Below are 25,724 nucleotides of genomic sequence, written 5' to 3' on the forward strand. Positions count from 1 at the left end.
AGTATAGTTCTTGAGAGTGTGTAGTCTAAGGCTATGTGGATAGCACAGAGTTCTGCAGTATAGCTACTACATTCAGTGGGGAGTTTTTTGGACAAAGTGATGTTAGGAAATACTGCTGCTGCACCAACATGCTTTTCAGTTTTAGATCCATCTGTGTAGATCGGTGTGTACTGGCCGTGCTGGGTTCTCAGTGTAGCATGTATTTGAAGCAAGTTCTGTTGGGACGTGGTGTGTTTTCCCCAGGCTGTGAATGAAAAGTCACACGGCGGTATATGATACATCCATGGTGGGACTGCATGAGAGGCAGTAGGCTGTATCTTACTCAGGTCAATTTGCCAGTCAGCTTGTAGTGAGCGAAGACGTATCCCAGTTGGTGGGTTTATTGATGGGTAGGCTCTATAAAGGTTTTCCCATTTAGGATAGAAAACACCATTCCAAGTGGGGTGGTTTGGATGCCCTTTGAGTTTTGCGGCATAATTTAATAAAAGCATTTGTCTCCGTAGCTGTAAGGGTGTTTCATGCACTTCGGTATATAGGCTCTGAACCGGTGATGTACGGTACGCCCCCAGTGCAAGACGAAGAGCGCTGTGGTGTACAGGATCAAGCCAACGTAGAGCGCTTGGTCTAGCAGAGCTATATACGACAGAACCATAATCCAGACGTGACCGTATTAGTGCACGGTAGAGATTTAGCAGCGTGTAACGGTCAGCTCCCCACGTTGTGCCCGATAGAACTCTTAAAATGTTAAGCTTTTTAAGACAGTTAGTCCGGAGCATTTTTATATGATCAAGGAAAGTGAGTTTTTGGTCGAATATCACACCCAGAAAGCGAACACTAGGGACCACTGATATGACCTGATTTTCTAGTCTAAGTTCCGGATGTTGGTGTAGGTTACGCTTTCTACAGAAGTGTATCCCAACTGTTTTTTGGTGTGAGAGACGAAAACCATTGTTTTGGGACCATTTAGCTATTTTGTTGATAGCACATTGCAACTGCCTTTCTATCATTCGCATGTTAGGCGAATGGCAGGCGATACTGAAGTCATCAGCGTACAGGGTAGTGGTTATCGTTTGTGGTAGGTCCTGTGTTATGGAATTCATTATTATATTAAAGAGAGTAGCACTTAGCACTGACCCTTGTGGTACTCCTTCTTCCTGGATGAATTTTGAAGATAAGTGGTTGTGAACTCTAACTTGAAATGAGCGGCAATGCAGGAAGTTTCTAATAAACTGTGGTAGGTGTCCGCGAAATCCCAGATCGTATAGGGTTCGCATAATACCATATCTCCAAGAAGTGTCAAGGGCTTTTTCGATGTCAAAGAAGACCATTGCAAGATGTTCTTTTCGGACGAAGGCATCCCGGATGTTTATTTCTGTCTTGATCAAAAGGTCATGGGTGGATCTACCTTCCCGGAAACCACATTGCACAGGATTTAGGAGATCATTTTGAGCTAGAAACCAGGTTAGTCGGGCGTTAACCATTTTTTCCATGACCTTGCTCATACAGCTAGTGAGTGCAATAGGTCGATAATGTTGCGGATTTGTAGGGTCTTTGCCTGGTTTTGGGAAAGCCAGAATGTACGCATGGTGCCATTTGTCGGGGAACATGTTTTCTTTGAATATTCTGTTATAGAGGAGTAACAGAGTCTTGAGAGCCGGTTCGCTGAGTTTTGCTATCATGATGTAGTGGATTCCATCTGGCCCTGCTGCACTGAGTTTAGTAGACGATAGAGCATGATGCAACTCTGACATTGTGAAGGGGAGATTGTACGTAGAAATTGATACTGATTCAAAATTGATACGTTTTTTTTCAGCTTGTGCTTTGTGTGCCTGAAAATATTGCGAGTATGATGTTGCGGCTGATATATTCATGAAAGTTTTACCCAGCGTGTTTGCGATATCCTCAGGTTTTGTAATATCATGGCCATTGACAGTGAGCATGGGACAGTTGACACGTGGGTGTTTTCCGTACATCCGCTGTATTTTTGCCCATATTGTTTGAGTTTTTGTCATGCTTGTAATTGTGGATGCGAAGCGTCTCCATGCTTCCCTTCTACTAGTCTGCCTGACTCGTTTTGCCTTTGCTCTTGCCTGTTTAAAGCAGATGAGGTTTTCTGTTGTTGGGAACTTCCTGAAGACGTTCCATGCTTTGTTCTTCTGTTTTTTAGCTGCATTACATTCATCATTCCACCACACGTTTGATTTGGCCGATATTTTTGTGGATTGTTTTGGAATTGCTTTGGCTGCTGCCTGCAGTATTTGATTAGATATGTATTCTACTGCCAGGTTTATGGATGTCTGTTGGATCTGGTTTTCTTCTAGTATTGCTAGCTGCTTGTACACATCCCATTCAGCTTTTGGAAAGTTCCATTTAGGGATCCGATAAGAAAGGTGGGGAATGCTTGTGTTAATGTGACATATCACAGGATAATGATCACTGCCCAGCGGATTGCTGTGAATGGTCCATCCAAATAGTGGATATATGGTTGCTGTGCACAGGGAGACATCAATAGCTGATGTAGATCCTGTCGGAAGATGTGTATAGGTGTGAGCCCCATTATTCAGAGTTATCAGATTCTGTTGATCGAGTAATTTTTCAATGATTTGTCCACGCTTGTCCAGATTGTGGTTTCCCCACAGCGGATGGTGACTGTTGAGGTCTCCTAAGATACAGTAGGGTTTGGGAAGTTGTATTACTAATTCTTCTAAATCGGCATAGCTTATATTTTGGTTAGGTGGCAAGTATAGTGAGACTATGGTTAAATCAAAGTTAATATTGACTCGTGCAGCAACTGCCTCAAGGTTTGTTTTTAGCGGGAGTGGCTTTGAGGGTATCTGGGCATTGATGATCAATGCTACTCCTCCATGGGCAGGATTGTTTGAATTTTGTGCAACACGATCTTGACGATGTATTATGTATTTCCGAAGGGAAACATTTATATTTGGTGTCAGATTGGTTTCCTGTAAGCAAAAGGCAATAGGGTCATATTGTGAAAGAAGATCTTGGATGTCGGACAAGTTACTGCGATAGCCTCTGCAGTTCCACTGTAAGAAAGTAAGCATTATTTGGGTTTAGTGGAACCCTCGACTTCTTTTCGAGGGACAGAAGATTTGCCTCGGTCAAGTTTAACTTTCCCCTTCTTTGGGAAGTAAGGTTTCCCTGTATCCATGTCCTCATTGGAGAACAGTTCTAGAACCTGTTCGTCGTGATTCAAATTGTCTTCTGAGTCCATGTATTCTGTTTGGTTTGAGTCAGGAGTAGTAGATACTGTGGTATTCTGTTGAATGGCATCAGGTTGTACTGAGATTGGCGTATTTATGGCTTTGGTATGTTTGTTTTTCGTATGGGGCGTTGGTACTGGGGACAGCAATGACCTTGCCCATTCAGCTAGTGATTTGCTTGGTGGTATAGTTACTTCCGTTTGGGTAGAAATTGATATGTGTTTTGTGGTTATTTGTGCATAAGTGGGCTTACTAGTATTTGGAACCGGTAGGGATTTTTTGGCCTCTTGGTAGGTTACGTTATGTTCGGTTTTGTACCGCTGTATCTTTTTTTCACGCTGCCAAAGGGAACACTCTTTGGAATATGCTGGGTGTGCCTCTTTACAGTTCAGACAGATTGGTCTTGTGGCTGTGCAGTCAGTACTAATGTGTTCAGTGGATCCACACGTGGCACAGGCAGCTACTCCTCTACAGACTGTCTGTGAGTGCCCAAATTTTTGGCATTTATAGCAGCGTAGTGGGTTCGGGATGTACGGTTTAACTCGGCAGTTAAGGTAGCCTGCTTTTATCACTGTTGGTGGCTTGGGATTGTCAAAAGTAAGTATTATGTTCCGTGTAGGAACTAGTGTGCCATCTTTCTTTGTCATAATTCGTCTGACATTAATGATTCCTTGGTCGTGTAATTCTTGTTTTAGTTCTTCGTCTGACACGTTCATGAGGTCCCATTCGGTGATGACACCTCTTGACGTGTTCAGGGAAATGTGGGGTGAAACGGTGATAGAAGTTCCACCAAAAGTTTTCAGTTTTTGTAATTGCTCAGCCTGTCGAGCAGTGGCAACTTCAACTAGTAGGTCACCTGATCTTAGACGACGAACTGTCTTTGGAGTTCCTATTGTGCTTTCTAGGCATTTCAGCACTAGAAATGGAGAGAGCTTTCCAACTGGTTGTTCTTCAGTTGAATGAATAATCAAGAAGGTTGGAGTTCGGATTCTGCCTACGTCAGTCTTTTGAAGTTTTGCTGCGACAGAACCAGACTCCTCTTGTTCTTGCCGTGTCAAGGTTTCTTCTATGCACCCAGTGTTTTTCTGGGTTTTACGGACTTCTTGCTCCATTTCGCCCTGGAAGGGAGACCTTTTCCCCTCCAGGTTACCAGCCCCGCCACGTGGAGGCAGGAGCAGTGCCACCTTTGTGACCAAGCGGTAGTGGGTTAGTAGTAATGCAAAATAAAAGAAAAAGAAGAAAGAAGGTTACTTTTCCTCCTGTTCAAGTAAAGTGATTTCTTTACTTAAGCTTATGTGATTGATTGTTAGTGTAACGCTGTAAATAAAGAAGACGATTTTATTTATTCAAGAGAGCGCAAATTCACTGGCAAAGACACTTGATCACAAAATCGCTTGGCACCTGGGGCCCACTGAACCCTGAAGGACTCCACTAATAACATTAGTCCACGATGAGCAGTGTCCATTGATTACCACTCTCTGTCTTCTCCCACTTAACCATCCCTTTATCCATAGCAGCAATCTGCCTCCAATGCCACACTGCTCCAATTTGTGCAGCAGTCTTCCATATGCAACAGTATCAAAAGCCTTTCTAAGATCCAAGTATATGATATCAAAGTTATTCCCTGCATCCAATTCCTTTGTGACCACATAATAGTATCCAATCAAATTGGTCAATCAAGACTTTCCCTTGACAAAACCATGCTGTGTACAAGCTATAACTGAAGTCTTGTCTAAATGATCCTGCAGTGCTTCTTTAACCAGTGCCTCCACTAATTTTCCTGGAACAGAAGTTAAACTAACAGATCTATAATTACTTGTGTTGCCATTTGATCTGCCTTTGTGAATTGGGGTCGTCACATTTGCACATCTCTAGTCCATGTGTATCTCCCCTGAGTCCAAGGAAGCTCTCATAATTATGGCTAAGGGTTTGCTTACTTCCTTTGCTGCCTCCTTTAATATAACTGGATAGATCCCATTCACCCCGGCGCATTTTTTATTTTATCTTCAACAATTTCTCCTCCACTCTCCTCTCGGGTATTACAAAATCATCTAAAATTCACCTGTGGCATTCCCCTCCCTGAATAACTCCTCATGTGTGAATGTAGATGCAAAATACTCATTTAGTTTGTTAGCCACCTAAGCAGGATCATCAACAGTTGAACCATCAATATCCAATGGACCAATCTGATTCATCCCTTTCCTTCTACATCATATTGTGATGTATCTGAAAGAAGTGCAGTATTTCAAGGTTACTCTGTGCTTCCTGGAAATTATATGATAACAAGATTGTACAAAATTGTCTTTTAATTATGTAATGGGACTGGTGTTATGGTATGTTTTGTGTAATATGGGTAACCCAAAGTCCATTAATGTGACTTTGAATGATGAACTTCTTGTACTTTTCCAAATACAGAATATAAATGAGGGTATTTCTCCTTCTCCCGACATGTGCTGCACTGTTATTTTATTTTTCCTTTTTATTTTATTCATTAATGTACAAGTACAAAATACAAGAATAATCCTATTTACAAAACATACAAAAAAGTTTTATATACAAAAGAAACAAAAACATTACAAAATAAAAAGCCACATCTTACCTTACATACATAAAAATAGCAGTGTGGTACATTTTATATATAAAAGGCCTGAAATACATGAAGACTGCTCAGAAACATACCCATACATAAACAAAAAATCAATGGATTTTACACTGCAGAGCAGTGTAATTTGTGATGATTGTTAAGGTGATTGTTAATGATTTGTGATTGTTAAGGTGAATTGTGATGGGATTACACTGCATTGGGATGGGATTACACTGCAGAGCAGTGTAATCCCATCCCAATTCACCTCAACAATTTACGTTAAACAAATCAGTCTTCTTCATTTTAAAAACCAAATAGACTAAAAGAAAACTTTATATGGTAGCATATTCTGTGCATGCATGACTGAAAATTTCAAAACTGATCTAAATGTTAATAACTGAACCAAAGCTTTTAAGTCTCTACAAAACTAAGGTTTAGCAATAGATAATTGCAATTTTCCTTTGAAATTCTGTTTATCGATTAAGTTAGTAAATAAGAAACAGTAACAAACTTGAGAATTAATATTTTTGAATTATTTCTAATATACCTCACTAATCATTAATATTTTTATATTATTAATACATACAGGAATTTACAAGACTATATGAGATTAATATGAAAATTAATATAGGAGGATAAAAAAGGCTGAAATATGTTTGTTTAGCTAACTAGTTCAAACATTTTATATTATCATGTATTTAAAGAAAGAGGGCCGGTTTTTTAGCAATTTTTAGAGGCAAGGCACAAGTAAAAAATGGCTTTACATTTCATCGCCAACGAGGTGCATTTCTGTCTTTTGCACGAGCACCACTGCGGTTCCCATCACCTTTCTGTTTTCCTCCATCCCTTTCTGATGAGGTGTCTGATAAACCAGCATCTTCATCACACCTAAAAAAGAATGTGGAGGAGGGTGGTAGAATGAGACCAACGTTCTGAAAAGTAAAAGTGACAGAACCTTTCTAGAACACAATGGTTATCTGAAACCTATACAATGGATGAATAATGGTTATTACAAGCATGATTTGCTTTGTATAAATATTCTTTAATCTTTTTATTAACTTGTTGGTATATCTTTACCATATTAAAATCCACTCACATTAACTTCAAGGCCAATTTTTATAAAGTTTCAAATCAATTGATTGAGAATTAGAAATGGAAGATGCCACAGAAGTGTGCTACTCATGTGAGAACACTGCTTAAAATTTAAATCAAACAAAGAATGAACATAATTATATTAACATTGAGATTATTGACTGGGCACAATGCACGGCACAGAACCCAGGGCCTACAAAGCTTCCAAAGGCCTAAAGGTCTTTGGTAATGACTGCAAAGAAAAGAAGCAAACACTTCTTTACATACGTAAACACTAGAAGAAAGGGATGAATCATATTGGTCCACTAGATAGGTTACAGTTTTGATGATCCTGCTCAAGTTGCTGAACTCAATAGGTATTCTGCATGTACATTCATACACATAAAGAATTATAGGGACAGTGTTGCCAGAAGTGTTTAAAATGACCAGGAGCTAAATAATTTTCTTATAATTGAAAGAAAGAAAAATTGTAGTAGTAGTAGTGGCAAATGATGCAAGGAAGCAAGCAGCTTATATAGCATCAGCCAGAAAAAAAAAAAAAAAAAAATTTACGCACTTCACCCATCCATACACTCCAAGATTTTAGTCTCATTCTTCCTTGAATTTATTCAAATCACCCACTTCTGCAACAACAGTTAGAAGCCTGTTCCAATAATCAACCACCCGCTGGCTGAAGATGAACTTGCGCATATCTATACTCCAACCATCTTTCCTCAACTTGAATTTATGCTTCCTCATGTGTAGTCTCAAGCAAGAAGAAGAATGCCATTAAAATTCAGCTTACTCAATTCATTCAAGGCTTTAAACATCTCTATCAGATCTCCCTACAGGTGCATAGTCTCTAGACATTGCAATTTAGAGAATTGAAGCCTTTCTTGATAAGAGCACCGTTTTGTGTAAGGCTTCCAGACCTGTATACAGTACTCAAGATTTTTAAAATAACTAAATGCACAAGGCATAATACATTAAGAGTTTAATATCTATATAATATCGGTGTGTAGATACACCATAGACAACTCTTAAGAAACTGTAGGCATCATTTGCTCTTTCTCATATTGTGCTCTGCCTCCACGATGAGTTGCCATGATATTGCATTAGCATTAGCATTAGTAGAGGCATTTGATGCAAGAAAGCAAGCTTATGCAGCATCAGCCAAAAAAAAAAAAAAAAAAAAACCCCCACTTCCACTTCACCCCTCTGTTCGTTCAAAAAATCTGTCCAGCTGAGCCTTAAACTTATTTAGGCTATCAACCTCCTCGACAAGGGATGGAAGTCTGTTCCACCAACCAACCACCCGCTGACTAAAGGCAAATTTCTGCACGTCTATCCTACATCTGTCTTTCCTCAATTTGAATTTATGCCCTCTCAGGTGATTTTTCTGAGCCAGAGGAAGAATCCCATCAGCATTGAGCATGCTTAAACCATTCAAGGCTTTATACACCTCTATCAGATCACCTCGCTGGTGCCTAGTCTCCAGACACTGTAATTTGCAAAACTTAAGCCTTTCTTCATAAGAGCACCCCTTTGTTCCATTCACTAATCTTGTTGCCCTTCTCTGTACTCGTTCCAGCAGCTCTACATCCTTCTTGAAATGAGGCCTCCAGACCTGTATACAGTACTCTAGGTGTGCCAGAGTACTATTGCACTACCTTGAATAAGTAACGCTTCACCAGGGTATCTGCCCACCCACTGATGATAGGCCAATAGCCTTGAAACATGTCTGGGTGGTTATACTCACTGAGAATAAGTAACAATAGTCTTCTCTATTAGTGAAGCGTTACTTATTCGAGGTAGTGCAATATCATGGCAACTCGTCGTGAAGGCAGAGCACAATATGAGAAAGAGCAAATGATGCCTACAACAACTACTTTGTAGTTTCTTAAGAGTTGTCTATGGTGTATCTCCACACAGATATTATACAGTACTCAAGATACAGCCTAACCATGGCCTTGTACAAACACATAGTCACCTCCATATCCCTACTAGCAAGGTTTCTGTATATCATTGAGAAAACCCCATGAGCTGTCCTGGCAGCATGTCTGTACTGCTTAGAAAATTTCATACCTGACTGCATAATTAGTTCCTTCAGGAATGGAACCCAGTCGTAAATCCGAGGGCTACCTGTATTGAAAACAACAATGGGCCCAGAACTGAAACCTGGACTAATGGACTAATACCATTAGTCCATGAAGAGCAGTGCATATTGTTAACCACTCTCTGCCTTCTTTGACTTAACCATCCCTTTATCCACAGCAGTCTTTTATGTGCAACGGTATCAAAAGCCTTCCTGAAATTCAAGTACATATATGATGTCAACATTATTTTTAGCATTCAGTTCCTTGGTCACTGTATCATAGTAACCTATCAGATTGGTTGGACAAGACTGCCCCTCAACAAATCCATGTGTAAGTGCAGTATAATTGCCTTCCTGTCCAGATGGTCCTGATTTTTTTTCTTAAACCAGTGATTCCATTATTTTCCCTGGAACAGATGTTAATCTAACAGGTGTGTAATTACTCATGTCACCAACTGAACCCACTTTATGAATTGGGGATGCAGTTGCACACCTCCAGTCCATAATATACACCTGGAGTTAGTGGAATCTATTCATTTATATTAAGGGGGCAGCAAAGGAAGGAAGTAAGCAAATCCCTAAGCCATAATTATGAGAGCATTCTTGAATTCAGGAGGGTCTCCATATACTACATACAGATCTGGAGGCCTCATTTTAGAAAGGACATTGATCTGTTATAACGAGATTAGCAGGGGGAACAAGGATGTTCTTATCAGGAAAGGCTTCACTTCTGCAGACTGAAGCATCTGGAAACTAGGTGCTTGTAAGGGGATCTGACTGAGGTCTTTATGGCTTTGAATGGATTGAGTTAGCTCAGTGCTGACGGAAACTGTACTCTTTAGCATTAGTTGAGACATATGATGCAAAACAGCAAGTTTATATAGCATGTACTGAGACTACAAACGAAAAAAAATAAAAAAACCCCTTCCAATTTCACCCTTCAAGTCACTCCTTGTTCAATATTTTAAGCTATCAACTTCCACAACAACAACAAATGGAAGTCTGTTCCAGCAATCAACTACCTGCTGGCTAAAGGCAAACTTCTGCACATCTATTCTACAACTATCTTTCCTCAATTTGAATCTATGGCCCCTCAGGTTTGTAATCTGAGCAAGCAGAAAATCCCATCGGCTCAATGCTGATGGGATTTTCTGCTTGCTCATTCAAGGCCTTATACACTTTAATCAGATCACCATGTAGGTGCCTCGTCTCCACAGATGCTGCAACTTGCAGCACTTTAGCCTTTTTCAGGGGCGGATTCACAGATTATAGATTAACAGTAGCTGCAGGCAGAGGCGGAAATGATTCTTGCGCTGCTTATATTGGAATGAGCAGCAGCCTGGAAAGCAAGGTTCTGCGAATTTCAGAAACTGCTGGGAGTCATAAAACAAGTAAATACATGGGCTGTGGTGGAGTAACTAAGAGTAAGGACAGGTGCATATATACTTAAATAAATTTGATGAATTTGAAATGCTGGTTAAGACATCCAAGGTGGATATTGTCGGGATATCAGAAATGTGGTGTCACTCAGATATAAGAAATGCAGAATTGGAATTTGGGGAGCACAATGAGTACAGAAAGGATAGACAGGATTGGAAGGGAGGGGGGTTATGCTGTTAGTTAAGAAACACAAAATCTAAGGAAGTGCATCCAGTTGACATAGATGGACAGTGCAATGTAAAGTCATTTTGGTGTGCCATAACCACTGAGAAAGCAAAAATGAGGGTAGGAGTTTGTTATAGGCCTAATGACCCTGATGAGGACAATGAACAATTGTACAGAAAAATAGAGTGGACCAATATATCCGAGTGTCTTTTAATAGGAAATTTTAACTTTCCAGATATAGACTTAAGCTTGCTTTCTTGCATCAAATGCCTCTACTAATGCTAATGCTAATGCTAGACTGGAACTTGTGGGTTGGCCACTCACATACTTGCAAGGCTTTTGTGGATTTATTGGATGATTGTTTTCTACAGCAGCATGATAGAGAGGCAACAAGAGGGAGTAACACTCTTGATCTGATTATCAGCAGTGATTATTCATTCATTAAGAATTTACAGATAAAGGAACGACTAGGAAGCAGTGATCACAGTGTACTGATGTGGGAGTTACTTAAAGATGTAACTACCATCAGGAGTAAAGGGAAGAGTTTTTGCTTTCATAAAGGCAACTACAGTGGTATCAGAGATTTTTAGTTTCTATACAGTGGAACCAACTGATGATGTTACCAAAAGCAAATTCTAAATGTGGGATGCATTCAAGGAAGTAATTTTGAAAGCTATTAGGCTTTTTGCTAAAACTAAGAAATACTGATCCTTGAAGTTGTCACAGACATTCTCCCAGATATATTAGACAAGCTGTACTTGCCTAACTGATATTTGGGTGACATTCAACTCAAGTAGACCCAATTTCGGCAAAGTCCAGGCGGTCTGTGGCAGTCAAATCCTCTGCTTGCACCTTCACAATGGTGGAACTGTTAGTAATCCTGGGTATAACCTCCATGCACAAGCACACTGTGGGTGACCACCCAGGTGTGGACCAATGTAAACAGGGATCGAGGTGTGGTGTCCACACCACATGGTGGAACCAGGTTACCAGGCAATACTAAGAGGTAGATGACTCTCATCAACCAGTGCAATACCACTACATTGTTTATTGGAGGCTTGAAGTGGGTTCCACCACTTCAAGCCTCCAATGTTTAGTCTCCAAAGCTAAGTTCCGGTCAACCCTTCCATCATGCAGTATGACTGATGACTTTTGAGGTTATAATAAACATCATGGCGAGATCCAATCTTCCTTACATTTCAAGGGTACAGCTCTAAAACGGTGATTGCAGGCTGGCCGCTAGTTAGTACACCAGACCAAACCTATTGGTAACTCTTTAGGAGGCTTCCGGATCAGCTAGTGTATAATCTTGCTACCTCTGCTCTGCCAGATAATGACTGGATGGAGTCTGAGTAGTGTGTATGCGGGGGGGGGGGGGGACATTGTCGAAGCCACATTATGTCAAGGATCTGGGTATATTCTTACCATGTGTACACCATATCCCAAAAATTTCATTACTTCACAAGATGTCCCACCCACTTTTTCTTACTATTGAATACACCATGAATTGTCAACCTAATAGAGTAAGCTTACCTGCGAAAATATCTAAACCTCCCAAACACTTCCTAATTCATTTCAAAAATATACGTGGTCTCAATTCTAATCTCAACGATGGCCATTTCCAATTGCAATCTGCCAAAGCCCATGTACTTTTTCTGACAGAATCTCAGTTATTGGTTGATTCAACTACTGCTCATCTCAGTTGCCCAACTTATTCGCTGTATGATTCCTTTAGCCTCAAAGGTAGTACTTGTGCATATGATCGTTTCGATATTCCCTGGTAATTTGGAATCTCCTCTTTTTGTTCTTCTCTGGCTTAAAATCTCTGTACCTCATTGTGTCAAATTCATCTGTTGTCTCTACCATTCTCCCAACTCCACTAACCACTTGGAACTCTTCGGCTTCCTCTCTTTGCAACTTGACTTTCTCCAGTCCAATTTCCCAAGAATGCCAAAATGGGATGACCTGTGAGATTTCTTTTCTTCTTTTCCTTCTTCAGATTACTGTTTCAAAACCTCTGATGTCACTGTTTGCTCAGATCGTGTCAGTGAAATTATTCTTGTAGGAATGGAATCCTTTATTCCACACTCCACTTTAAAATCTCGTCCTTTATCTAAAATTTGGTTTTCCAATAAATGTGCTAAGGCTGTTCAAGAGAAGAACGTAGCATATCATAATTGGCTTGTTTTCAATTTCTTGTTTCCTCTGCTAATGCCAATGCCCTCATAATTAACTTCAATGGTTCAATAAATTCCCTGGTGGCATTTCTTAAAATTACTAGGTATAAGCCATCAGCTCATTTGAACAAAGGTGGTGCAAGGATTTTTACCAGTATCACTAAGGTATCAGAGTTCAGGGAAACTGCTAGGGCAAAGGTAAAGAAAGCCAACATGAGAACGACAAGAAATGTCGGATAACCTACGTGGAAAATTAGTTTCCCGATACAGCACTCTAGCACTACTGGCTTGGTAAACAGATGGTAGGTGTTATCGGTCTGCAGCAAAGTTGAGAACGATATATTGATTGACAGGTAGGCATGGCAAACAATGTACTGATTGGTGCGCGAACACAACACACGATAACATCGGTTTAGTATCACTTTAGTAGCACTCAGAAGCACTAATGGTAACTTTCCCTAATGAACGCTTTCCATAATGGTGAAAAAAAGGTCAGGTTACCTCCACTTGAATCCCTTGGGAGCTTGACCCCGTCCTGAAGTGGAGGGGGGGTAACCTAACCTTTTTTATTTAGAATCACAGTCATATTTAGAAATACATTCATAAAAAAATAAATTTTTTTATGACTGTATTTTTATTTTCTTGTTCAATAACATGCCCTAATGGTGAAAAAAGGTCAGGTTACCTCTACTTGAATCCCATGGAAGCTTGAACCTTTCCCGAAATGGAGGGGGTAACTTAACCTTTTTTCTTTAGAATCATGGGTGGACTAGTGCATAAATTGTTTATTAAAAAAATATTAATTTTTTTTATTATTGTACTTTTATTTTTAAGGTCAGGTTGCGAAATATAACGAAAAAATAAAGAAACCTTTTCCTTTTTTCGTAACCAAACCTAAATCAACAGTATAGTAAAAACACTCGTGAACTCCAAAAATCTGCTTTTAATAATGAGAAAAAACCATAATGAAGAACATAAAAATGAACAGAACAAAACTTTTATTAATTTAGTTTTCATCAAAAAATCAACCATTTTATTTTCCTTACAAATTTCTTCCATCTTTAAAAGATTCATCACTACTATTACCTATTTACCGTTCATTATAAAACTATTCTGCACCGTTCTTTATTCATAAATACACATTATAATGCCAACCAATGACTACACAGTAGCTTGTCCTCTGTCGTGCCCACCACCAATCATGTCATCGTTTGCTACGCCTGCCTATCAATCAATATATCCTTCTCGATTTCGGCTCCAGACTGATAACACCTACTGTCTGTTTACCGAGTGAGCAGTGCTAGAGTCTGATGTTGGGAAACTAATTTTCCGCGTAAGTTATCCAATGTTTCTTGTCGTTCTCGTGTTGGCTTTCTTTACTTTAGCCACTGCTAGTTAGTTCAGAAAAGGGTACTCGAGATCCATGTTCATCTGATGACATGGGCCAAAGTAATGCTTACACTCACCTCAGGAATTCTTGTTTGTTTGTTGCCACAATAGCCAATGTTGATAGGATATCCTGAGGGTATCAATGTTTCAAATCATAGGGAAGATATAGTTTAGAATACAAACCTAAATAACTTCAAGGGGTGTCAGGATAGTAAAGTATAGAGGATTACTCAGTCTCAACGGTGTCTAGAGTAATATCAGAATGTTGTCAATAAAATGGCCGAATTTGAATTCCTGGTTAGAACAACTAATACTGATATAACAGGGATAACAGAAACATGGTGCCACCCTCTCACCGGAAATTTGTGATGATGAGTTCCCCTATGGTATGTATAATGTATTTAGGAAAGAAAAGGAAGATAGAACGGATGGAGGGGCCATGCTTTTTTATCAAAAGCAGCCTGAGTGCAAAAAAGAACTTTCGCTGAGTCTGAAGTTGTGTCTACCATTATAAGAATCTATGTGGTGTGAGTTGGTTTGAACCAAAGGAACAATGAGTGGGAGTAATCTACAGACCAGAAGATTGTGAAGAATATGACGACAGTCCTTACATGCAGATGGAATAGGGAAGCAAGCGTGAATCTCTTTTAATGGGTAACTTTAATCTCTCTAAGATTGATTGGAATAAGTGGGAGGAGAACTCACAAAGAGAAAAACATTTTTGAATAAACTCGATGATTATTATTTGTATCAGCATGTTAGAGAAGGTACTAGGAGTGAGAATATTCTTGACTTCATCATTACTAATTACCATTAGCATTAGTAAAGCACATTAGCGCATGATAAAAGAAAGCAAGCTTATATAGCATCAGCCAAAAAAACAAAACAAATCTTCTAACTGCATCCATCCACTCAGTCCAAATGTTTGTCTAGTTCTGCCTTGAATCTATTTAGGCTATCAACTTCTACAATGACAGAGATGGAAGTTTGTTCCAGCAATCAACCACACGCTGGCTAAAGGCAAACTTCCGCATATCTATCCTACAACTGTCTTTCCTCAATTTGAATTTATGCACTCACATGTGATTATTCTGAGCAGGAGGAAGAATCCCATCAGCATTGAGCATGCTCAAACCATTCAAGGCTTTATACACCTCAATCAGTTCACCTCGCAGGTGCATAGTCTCCAGACACTGTAATTTGCAAAACTTAAGAGCAACCCATTGTTCCACTCACTAATCTTGTTGCCCTTTTCTGCACTCGCTCCAGCAGCTCTACATCCTTTCTAAAATGAGGCCTCCAGACCCGTATACAGTATCAAGATGTGGCCTGACCATTGCCTTATACAAGGGGATAATCACTTACTTATCCCTGCTAGAAAAATTCCTGTATATCATTGACAAGACACCATGAGCTACTCTTCCAGACCATCTGCACTGCTCGAAAAACTTCAGATATGAAGTTTTTCAAGCAATTACCACCAGGTCCTTTTCTTTTTCTCTCATTTGAAAGGCACCCGGGGTGGGTGGGATCTATCCATTTATATTAAAGGAGGCAGGAAAGGAAGTAAGCAAATCCTTATGAGAGCTTCCTTGGACTCAAGGGAGGAACCTATGGACTGGGGATGTGAAAATGTGATCCCAATTCACAAAAGATGATCAAAGGGCGACACAAGTAATTACAGCCCTATTAGTTTAACTTCTGTTCCAGGGAATTAATGGAGGTACTGCTTAAAGAAGCACTTCAGGATCATCTAGACAAGACTTCAGTTATAACTCTGACACAGCAATGGGTTTGTTAAGGGGAAGCCTTGTCTGACCAATTTCATTGGATATTATGATGTGGTCACAAAGAATAATTTTGATATTATTTATTTGGATCTTAGAAAGGCTTTTGATACTGTTGCACATGGAAGGCTGCTGCAGAAATTGGAGCAGTGTGGCACTGGAGGCAAATTGCTGCTATGGATACAGGGATGGTTGAGTGGGAGAAGACAGAGAGTGGTAATCAATAGACACTGCTCTTCATAGACTAATGTTATTAGTGGAGTCCCCCAGGGTTCAGTGTTAGGTCCATTTGTTGTTTTCTGTATTTATTAATGATATTGATGATGGTATATCAGGCTTAATGTCCAAGTTTGCAGACAATATGTAGGTCGGCAAGGTTGTTAATGACAGTAATGATGGCATGCTGCAACAGGATCTAGAAAAGCTGAGCACATGGGCTGAGAGGTAGCAGCTGAAGTTTAACATTGACAAATGTAAAGTACTGCATATGGGAAGAAGTAACCCCAGAGTAACGTATCAACTGTGTGGTACTACACTGAGAGTGATAGAGAATGAAAAGGACATGGGGGTAATTGTTCAGGCAGATATCAAGTTTTCTGAGCAGTGCAGACAGGAATTTTTCTAGCAGGGATAAGGAGGTGATTATACCCTTTTATAAGGCAATGGTCAGACCACACCTTGAGTACTGTATACAGGTCTGGAGGTCTCATTTTAAGAAGGATGTAGAGCTGTTGGAATGAGTAGGGCAACAAGATTATGAATGGGAAAAGGTTGCTCTTATGAAGAAAGGCTTACGTTTTGCAAAAAACAGTGTCTGGGAATAGGCACCTGCGAGGTGAGCTGATTCAGGTATAAAGCCCTGAATGGTTTGAGCATGCTCAATGCTGATGGGATTCTTCCTCTTGCTCAGAATAATCGTCTGAGAGGGCATAATTTCAAATTGAGGAAAGACAGTTGTAGGATAGATGTGCGGACGTTTGCCTTTAGCCAGCGGGTATTTGATTGCTGGAACAAATTTCCATCTGTTGTAGAAGTTGATAGCTTAAATAAATTCAAGGCAGAACTAGACAAACATCTGGAGTGAGTGGATGGGTGAAATGAGAAGGGTTTGTTTTTTTGCTGATGCTATATAAGCTTGCTTTTTTGCATCATATGCCACTATTAATGCTAATACTAATATACACTAGTAAACAATATTTCCTCTCTATCTATCCCAATGTGCCTTTTCAAATGATAATGCTAATCTGGGAAATTAAAATCCCCCATTATAAGACACTGATTTACTGTCCCACTCTATTTCTCTGTAAAGTTGTTTATTATATTCATCAGAGTCATTTGGCCTATAACACACTCGTACTCTCAATTTCGCTTTCTCAGTGCTTATGTCACACCAAACTAACTCAACACTGCACTGTCTAGCCATGTCGACAGGCTGTACTTCCTTGGATTTTATGTGTTTCTTAACTAACAGCAGCATAACCCCTCCTCCCTTCCTATCCTGTCTATCCTTCTTGTACACATTGTACGACCCAAATCCCAGTTCTGCATTCCTTATATATGTGTGACACCATGTCTCTGATATTCCAACAATATCTGCCTTTGATGTTTTGACCATCACCTCAAATTCATCAAATTTATTTACCAAACTACTAGCATTGGTGTATACATGCACCTGTTCCTATCCTTAGCTACCCTAATACAGCCCATTTATTTTCTTGTTCCGCAATGACTCCCAGCAGTCTCTGAAATCCCCTGCACCTTATTTTCCAGGCTGCTGCTCATTCCAATTGAAGCAGTGCAAGAATCACTTTCACCTTTGACAGCAGCTACTGTTAATCTAATAGTCCATGTATCCCCTCCAAGCTAGCAGTTTTCTGACCCACCTAACACTGCTTCGATAGCATCAGCAAATATTCTTGCACCCTTTCTAGGCGCCTCCACAGCCAGGTGGGCAGGAGCAGCAGTGTGTAGCACACGCTTCTTGATTAGACCGGGGTTTGAGCCCATGACCACCAAATACGGAGGATGCGGAAAGGTCAGGGAATGACCACCGCATATCCCCGAAGCAATATGGCCTTAGTTGCTAATGCTCCTAAAAACCAAATAACAAACAAACAAACAAACAAACAAACACCCTTTCTATTTAAGTGTATCCCATCCCTGTATAAGCAGTCTCTCTTGTTAACAAGCATAGACCAGGCTCAGAAAAATTCTACACCTTGAGCCTTCCACAATCTCTCCAGGGACGAATTGATCGACTAGGCTCTCATCCTATATACCCTCCTATCGTTTCTAGGCAGAATTGCAGACACTTTCAAATTCAACCCAATCTCATGGCTTTTTATTAACATTGACCTGTAGTTGTTAAGTAATTCTATTAACTCTTATGGTTCAATTTTCATAGTGAAGGAACCTATCTCATTTAAATACATTATAATTCTTCCTTAATTTATGCTACTTCAGCTAACGAACCTGAGGACGTGGAACGTAACCGCAGAGTAAATTGGGACCTACCTTTATTTGGATTTCAGGAATGCTTTTGATACTGTTGCACATAAAAGACTGCTGTACAAATTGGGACAGTATTGCTATGTATAAAGGGCTGCATGAGTGGGAGAAGACAGAGAGTGGTAATGAACAGACACTATTTTTTGTGGACTAAAATTATTAGTTGAGTCCCTCATGGTTCGGTGTTGGGACCATTGTTGTTTTCTATATTTATCAATGATATGATGAAAGTATATCAGGCTTAATGTCCAAGTTTGCAGATGGTACAAAGATTGGCAGTGTTGTTAATGACACTCATGACGGTACGCTGCTCCAACATTATCTAGAAAAGTTGAGCAGCTAGACTAAGAGTTGGAATTTTAACATTGGTATGCAGTTTAACATTAACAAATGCAAAGTACTGCACATGGATAGAAGTAACCCCAAAGTAATGTACCAACTTTGCAGTACTACACTCAGGATCGTGGAGAATGAAAAAGACCTGGGAGTAATTGTGCAGTAAGATATGAAGTTTTCAGAGCAGTACAGACAGGCTGCCAGAGAGCTTGGGTCTTGTCAATGATATACAGGAACTTTGACAGCAGGGATAAGTATCCCCTTATATAAGGCAAGGTTTAGTCAGGTCACACCTTGAGTACTGCATACAGATCTGGAGGCCTCATTTTAGGAAGGATGTAGAGCTGCTGGAATGAATACAGAGAAGGGTAATGAGATTGGTTAGGGGAACAAAGGGGTTGGTAGTTGTTGGCGCACCGGCTTCTGTGGCCATAGTGCACCTCCCAAGGTTTTTGCAGTACTTTGATCCAAGCCCGAGGCGGGATTCGAACCCGCGACCTTTGGGTAGCCAGGCAGGCACTTTACCCAACAAAGGGGTGCTCTTACCAAGAAAGGCTTATGTTATACAATGCAGCTTCTGGAGACTAGGCTCCTGCGAGGCAATCTGATTGAGGTGTATAAGTGTGAATGGTTTGAGCAAGCACAACGCTGATGGTATTCTTCCTCTTACTCAGGTTACAGTTGAGGGGGGCATAAATTAAAATTGAGGAAAGACTTGCAGAATTGATGTGTGTAAATTTGTTTTTAGCCAGCGAGTCGTTGATTGTTGGAATAAACTTCCATCTGTCACTGTGGAAATTGATGGCTTAAATAGATTCAAGGAAGACGTGGACAAAATTTTGGATTGATTGGATAGGTGAAATGGGAATTTTTTTTTTTTTTTTGGCTGATGCTATATAAGCTTGCTTTCTTGCATCATATGCCACAATTAATGCTAATGCTAATATGCACTAGTAAACATTATTTGCTCTCTATCCATCCCAAACGTGGGCATACATTTTTGTTTTCTGAAACCTATTTGTTTCCATCATGCACCCAGCTGCAATTGTTAAAGAATAAGAAATAATGGAAGAAAGTTCTGTATGTACTAATGCAAGGATCTGCTTATTATGACTAAATGATTAAATTTTCTAACATGTTAGTATATTTAAGCAGGCCTTTGAATGGTTTGAGTATATGATGTTTATTTAAAAATTAACTTTGTTTGCATAAAGTTAGGTAAGCCATATGTTAATACAACTATATATATAAACTTACAGTATTTCAAAATTGCCTAGTGTTGACTTGTCTGGTATTTTATTCCATCTTGCACTATTAATAAAAAATATATATATTAATTTTATATCATTTTTAAATATATAATTTAAAAAATATATTATTTTAAAAATTATATTACTTATTACTTATAATTATATATAGGGGAAGCTATAAGTTTTGCCTTATGCCTACCAAACAAATAAGCATATTATATCTTAAAGACATGCACACCAAAAATCAACATGGGGTAGGATTAATTTTTTTCCCCATTTTCAGAAATTAAATTATTATTTTATGGTTATGCTTAACCTAATGAAGAAAAATCAACACTTTAACACAGTATACAATACAACATTTTATTACAATTAATTATGCTAGGCACTTTCATCAGCAGTGGAATAAATGCAATAACAAAAAGAGTTACACTGTAATGATGACTGATTAAAAGGTTCATGGAAATATGGGAGTTTGCGATTCAAAAATCCTAAATAATAATAAATCAGTTTATTGATCAAAATGTTATACATATTAACAATAACCTGCTCTGCATGGCACAGTAGTCAGAAGGGTTAACAAAGAAGTGATTCCCAACAACATTTCAATTCAATAATAGTAAACTGAATCAAATTTTTCAAGTTACAAACTATTTCAGAAATGAAACCAAAACTGAGGATGGCCATAGCTACAGGTGCCAAATGGAGTTAAAGACTTAGAATAAACTGAACCCATAATTTATTTTTAAAATATGCCATTCATTATTATTAAAATTAATTATTACAAAAAACCTGTCACTTTTGTATAAAAGTATTATTTTACAAACAATAATTTAATAATAATTTTACTTAAAAATTTAATTATATTTATGAACACAAAGCCACATTTCTGATATTCTAAGAATTTTGGCCATAGATATCAAAATTTCTAGTTACACTTCTGCACCTGTGCTGAGTTGAGTGCACACACACACATACACACACACACACACACACACACACACACACACACACACACACACACACACACACACACACACACACACAGGAACCATTGCCAGTGGTAAAGATGGGAGCTGCAATAAAGAAGGTTACATTAGGCAGTAGTGGTTCTTTAACTGATGCTTTGTAGTGTACTTTGGCTACTGGAAGAAGTGTCACTAATTCCACCATTATTATGGCTCCATAAAATCTACAGTGTTATTATTTTAGATTTACAGATAGGAAAACAAAGTTCACATGCATCACTGTGTGTATGTGTGGTGTAAGTCAATATAAGGCACAATTTGGCCAACAACAATACCAAATGGAAGTTTGTTCAAACAATCAACTAACCACCGGCTGAAAATAAAATTTCTACACATCTATCCTGCAATCACCCTTCCTCAATTTAAATTAAGGAAGGGTGATTGCAGATCTCTTTGCAGGTGCCTAGTTCCCAGATGCAGAACTGAAGTCTTTTATGGCAAGAGTACCATTTTCTGTCCTCGATTGCTTTTTTTTTTTGCACCCATTCCAAGAGATCTACATCTTCCTTAAAATGGGATTTCCAGATATGTATGCAGAACTCATCAAGATCAGTCTAACCATTGCTTTATACAGTGGAATAATCACTCCTTGTCCTTGCTGGCAAAATTCCTGTATGTCCTTGACAGTACCCCATGAGATGTCACAAGCAGCCAATCGACATTGCTCAGAAAACTTCAGGTTAGACTGGACAATTATCTCAGAATTATACATTCTGGGATTACTGCTGCTTCTATGCAGCTTTGCATTTATCACTGTTAAACCTCAGCTGCCACTACTCATTCCATTTGGCAAATTTTTGTAGGTCTTGTTGCACCATCATATCCCAATATCTAACTTAACCACTCTGCCAAGCTTTTAAATTTGTTATAAATATTTATAACAATTTTTTTGTTATCAATATTAACAAAAAAAAAAAGCTCTAGCACTAATGTTATTTGGGACTTCCCAAATAACATTAGTCCAAGAGCAGCACCCATTAATAATCACTCTCTGCCTTTTTCCACTCAACTATCCCTTTATCCATAACACTAAACTTGCTCCCAATGTTACACTACTTCCTTTGTACAGCAGATTTTCATGTGGAAAAGTATCAAAATGAGTATTTCAAAATTGTGAAGAGCGTAATCTGCATTTAATTTCTAAAAGAATTAAAGATTATTCTCAGATTGTTCTTTGTGGTACTTCCTGTACCACTTCTTCAGTGACTGTAAAAACAGCATAACTGGTAAATTATGGTGACTTCATTAGATTGTAGATTTCTTACTTGTTAATATTTATCCTTTAGTAGTTATATGTTAATCCAAACATCTTATTCAAAAATTGATAGTCTGAGTGTACATTATAGAATATATAAATATAAATATAATTAATTTTAACCACTGTCTTGATATGAGAGGCTGTTGGTGACACGGCAAGGGCAGCATTACAGGAATGTAAGTACTGTACTAATGGCTATCCATTTCCTTAAGTTGAATTTTATTTCATTTTATTAAATTTAATCTCATTAACGAAATTACTGACTGATTTACAAATTGTTTAAACTGTTAAAATTAATCTTTACATGATGTTTACTAATAGCTAACTGTTCACTAACTCACGATCTATTACATATATAATTATAAAGAATAAATATTAACAAGTAAGATTTTTGTAATCGAAATAATCATTCTGTAGTAATAATATTCATCATATTGTGCAAGGAAGCTACAGGCTTTTGCTGCACTGGCAAATGCAAATTATATGCTTCCATTCTCACACAAATCGTTATCTAGTTGCACTTTGAATTTATTCAAACTGTCTATTCTAACTACTTGCGATGGTGACTTGTTCCAGCAATTAATGACTCGCTAGACAAAAGAAACCTTCATACAATCTAATCTAAACCTGTGATTACAAACCCTGTAATTTGAATTTATGACTCCCCTTGTTCTGGAATTCCTTATATTAGTGAGAATTCCACCTTCATTCATTTTATTAATCCCTCTCAGAGCCTTATCAAGCTGAATCAAGTAACCTCTGAGGTGTGTGATTGCCAAGCTCTGTAACCCACATAATTGGAGTCTTTCCTCATATGGTTGTCCTACTGCTGATCTTACCACTTCAGTTGCATATCTTCAAACCCTTTCAAGAAGCATTAGCATTAGTAAAGGAACATGATACAAGAAAGCATGCTTATATAGCATCAGCAAAAAAAAAACAAATCTTCTAATTTCAGCCATCCACTTGCTCCAAATGTTTGTATAGTTCTGCCTTGAACTTATTTAAGCTATCAATTTCTACAACGACAGATGGAAATTTGTTCCAGCAATCTAAATTTGATGAACCTGAGGTATTGCTCAAAACGTCAAAGGCAGATATTGTTGGGATATCAGAGACGTGGTGTCACACAGATATAAGGAATGCAGAACTGGAATTTGGGGAGTACAATGTCTACAGAAAGGATAGACAGGATAGGAAGGGAGGAGGGGTTATGCTATTAGTTAAGAAACACATAAAATCCAAGGAAGTGAAGCCAGTTGACATCGCTGGACAGTGCAGTGTCGAGTCAGTTTGGTGTGACATAAGCATTGGGAGATCAAAATTGAGAGTAGGAGTGTGCTATAGGCCAGATGACTCTGATGAGTATAATAAGAAACTGTACAGGGAAATAGAGTGGGCCAGTAAATCAGAGAGTCTTATAATGGGGGATTTTAATTTCACAGATATAGACTGGAATTTGGGGGCTGATCACTCACACACTAGCAAGGCTTTTGTGGATTTATTGGATGATTGTTTTCTACATCAGCATGTTCGGGAGGCAACTAGAGGGAGTAATACTCTTGATTTGATTATCAGTATTGATTCTTCATGCATTAAGAATCTGCAGATAAACGAACCACTAGGTGGCAGTGATCATAGTGTGCTGAAGTGGAATTTACTCAAAGTGGCAACTACCATTAAGGGTAAAGGGAAGGGTTATTGCTTTTGTAAAGGCGACTACGATGGACTGAGACACTATTTAAATTCTATACAGTGGGACCAACTGATGATGTTACCAACAGCAAATTCAAAATGGGAGGCATTCAAAGAACTTATCTTGGAAGCTACTAGGATTTACATACCAACTAAGAAATATTGTTCAAGGTTTAGGCCTAAATGGTTGTCAGATGAACTAATGAGGCATATGGCAGAGAAGAAAAATGCATGGGATACATACAAATTAACACGTGACACGGATGCCTATGATAGATACAAGTTGATCTGTAACCAAGTTACAAAGGAGGTTAGGCAGGCGAAGGCAGATAACGAGAGATCCTTGGCAAGGGATGCGAAGAAAAACAGCAAAGAGTTCTTTACTTATGTAAACTCTAGAAGGAAGGGGATGAATCAGATTGGTCCACTTGATATCGATGGGTCAACTGTTGATGATTCTTCTCAGGTAGCTAACAAACTAAATGAATATTTTGCGTCGACATTCACACATCAGGAGTTATTCAGCGAGGGGAATGCTAGAGGTGTATTCAACTCTGGCAGTAAGCTAGAGAATCTTGTAATAACTGAGACTAAAGTGGAGGAGAAATTGTTGAAGATAAACACAAGAAAGGCACCTGGGGTGGATGGTATCTATCCAGTTATATTAAAGGAGGCAGCAAAGGAAGTAAGCAAACCCTTAGCCATAATTATGAGCATTTCCTTGGACTCAGGGGAAGTACCCACAGACTGGAGATGTGCAAATGTGACCCCAATTCCCAAAGGAGGATTAAAGGCTGACACGAGTAATTATAGACCTGGGAGTTTAACTTCTGTTCCAGGAAAATTAATGGAGGCACTGGTTAAAGAAGCACTGCAGGATCATCTAGCCAAGACTTCAGTTATAGCTCGGCCACAGCATGGTTTTGTTAAGGGGAAGTCTTACCTGACCAATTTGATTGGATACTATGATGCAGTCACAAAAGAATTGGATGCAGGGAATAACTTTTATATTATATACTTGGATCTTAGAAAGGCTTTTGATACTGTTGCACATGGAAGACTGCTGCACAAATTGGAGCAGTGTGGCATTGGAGGCAAATTGCTGCTATGGATAAAGGGGTGCTTGAGGGGGAGAAGACAGAGAGTGGTAATCAATGGACACTGCTCATCGTGGACTAATGTTATTAGTGGAGTCCCTCAGGGTTCAGTGTTGGGTCCATTGTTGTTTTCTGTATTTATAAATGATACTGATGATGGTATATATCAAGCTGAATGTCCAAGTTTGCAGACGATACAAAGGTTGGCAGGGTTGTTAAGGACACTACTGATGCTATGCTGCTGCTGCAACAAGATCTGGAAAGGTTGAGCAGATGAGCTGAGAGGTGGCAAATGAAGTTTAACATTGACAAATGTAAAGTATTACATATGGGAAACAGTAACCTCAGAGCAACATATCAACTCTGTGCTACTACACTGACAGTGGTAGAGAATGAAAAGGACCTGGTTGTAATTTTGCAGGCAGATATGAAGTTTTCTGGGCAGTGCAGACGGGCTGCAAGGGTAGCTCATGGTGTCTTGTCAATGATATACAGGAATTTTTCTAGCAGGTATAAGGAGGTGATAATTCCCTTGTATAAGGCAATGGTTAGGCCAGCAGGTAGTTGGTTGGTGGAACAGACTTCCATCCCTTGTTGTGGAAGTTGATAGCCTAAATAAATTT

General features: G+C 39.0%; 1 protein-coding gene across 2 annotated transcripts in view; it reads right to left on the reverse strand.

Moving 5' to 3' along the window:
• Positions 1 to 6,522: 6,522 nt before the first annotated feature.
• Positions 6,523 to 25,724, reverse strand: part of TTLL1B (Tubulin tyrosine ligase-like 1B) — a 262,941-nt gene continuing 243,739 nt past the window's right edge. The window contains exons 13-14 of one of the 2 annotated variants that reach the window (XM_090384144.1): positions 20,031 to 20,084; positions 6,523 to 6,693 (exon numbers count right to left, since the gene is read on the reverse strand). In XM_090384144.1, coding sequence (XP_090240270.1) covers positions 6,573 to 6,693; positions 20,031 to 20,084 — 175 coding nt within the window. In that variant the 3' untranslated portion in view covers positions 6,523 to 6,572. Of the gene's footprint in view, positions 6,738 to 20,030; positions 20,085 to 25,724 lie in introns of both variants that reach the window. The other variant, XM_090384143.1, reaches the window with a different exon arrangement.

This window comes from Mastigoproctus giganteus, chromosome 10 (assembly GCF_048544385.1).
Source record: "Mastigoproctus giganteus isolate SK-2022 chromosome 10, ASM4854438v1, whole genome shotgun sequence".
Classification (NCBI taxonomy): Eukaryota; Metazoa; Arthropoda; class Arachnida; order Uropygi; family Thelyphonidae; genus Mastigoproctus; species Mastigoproctus giganteus.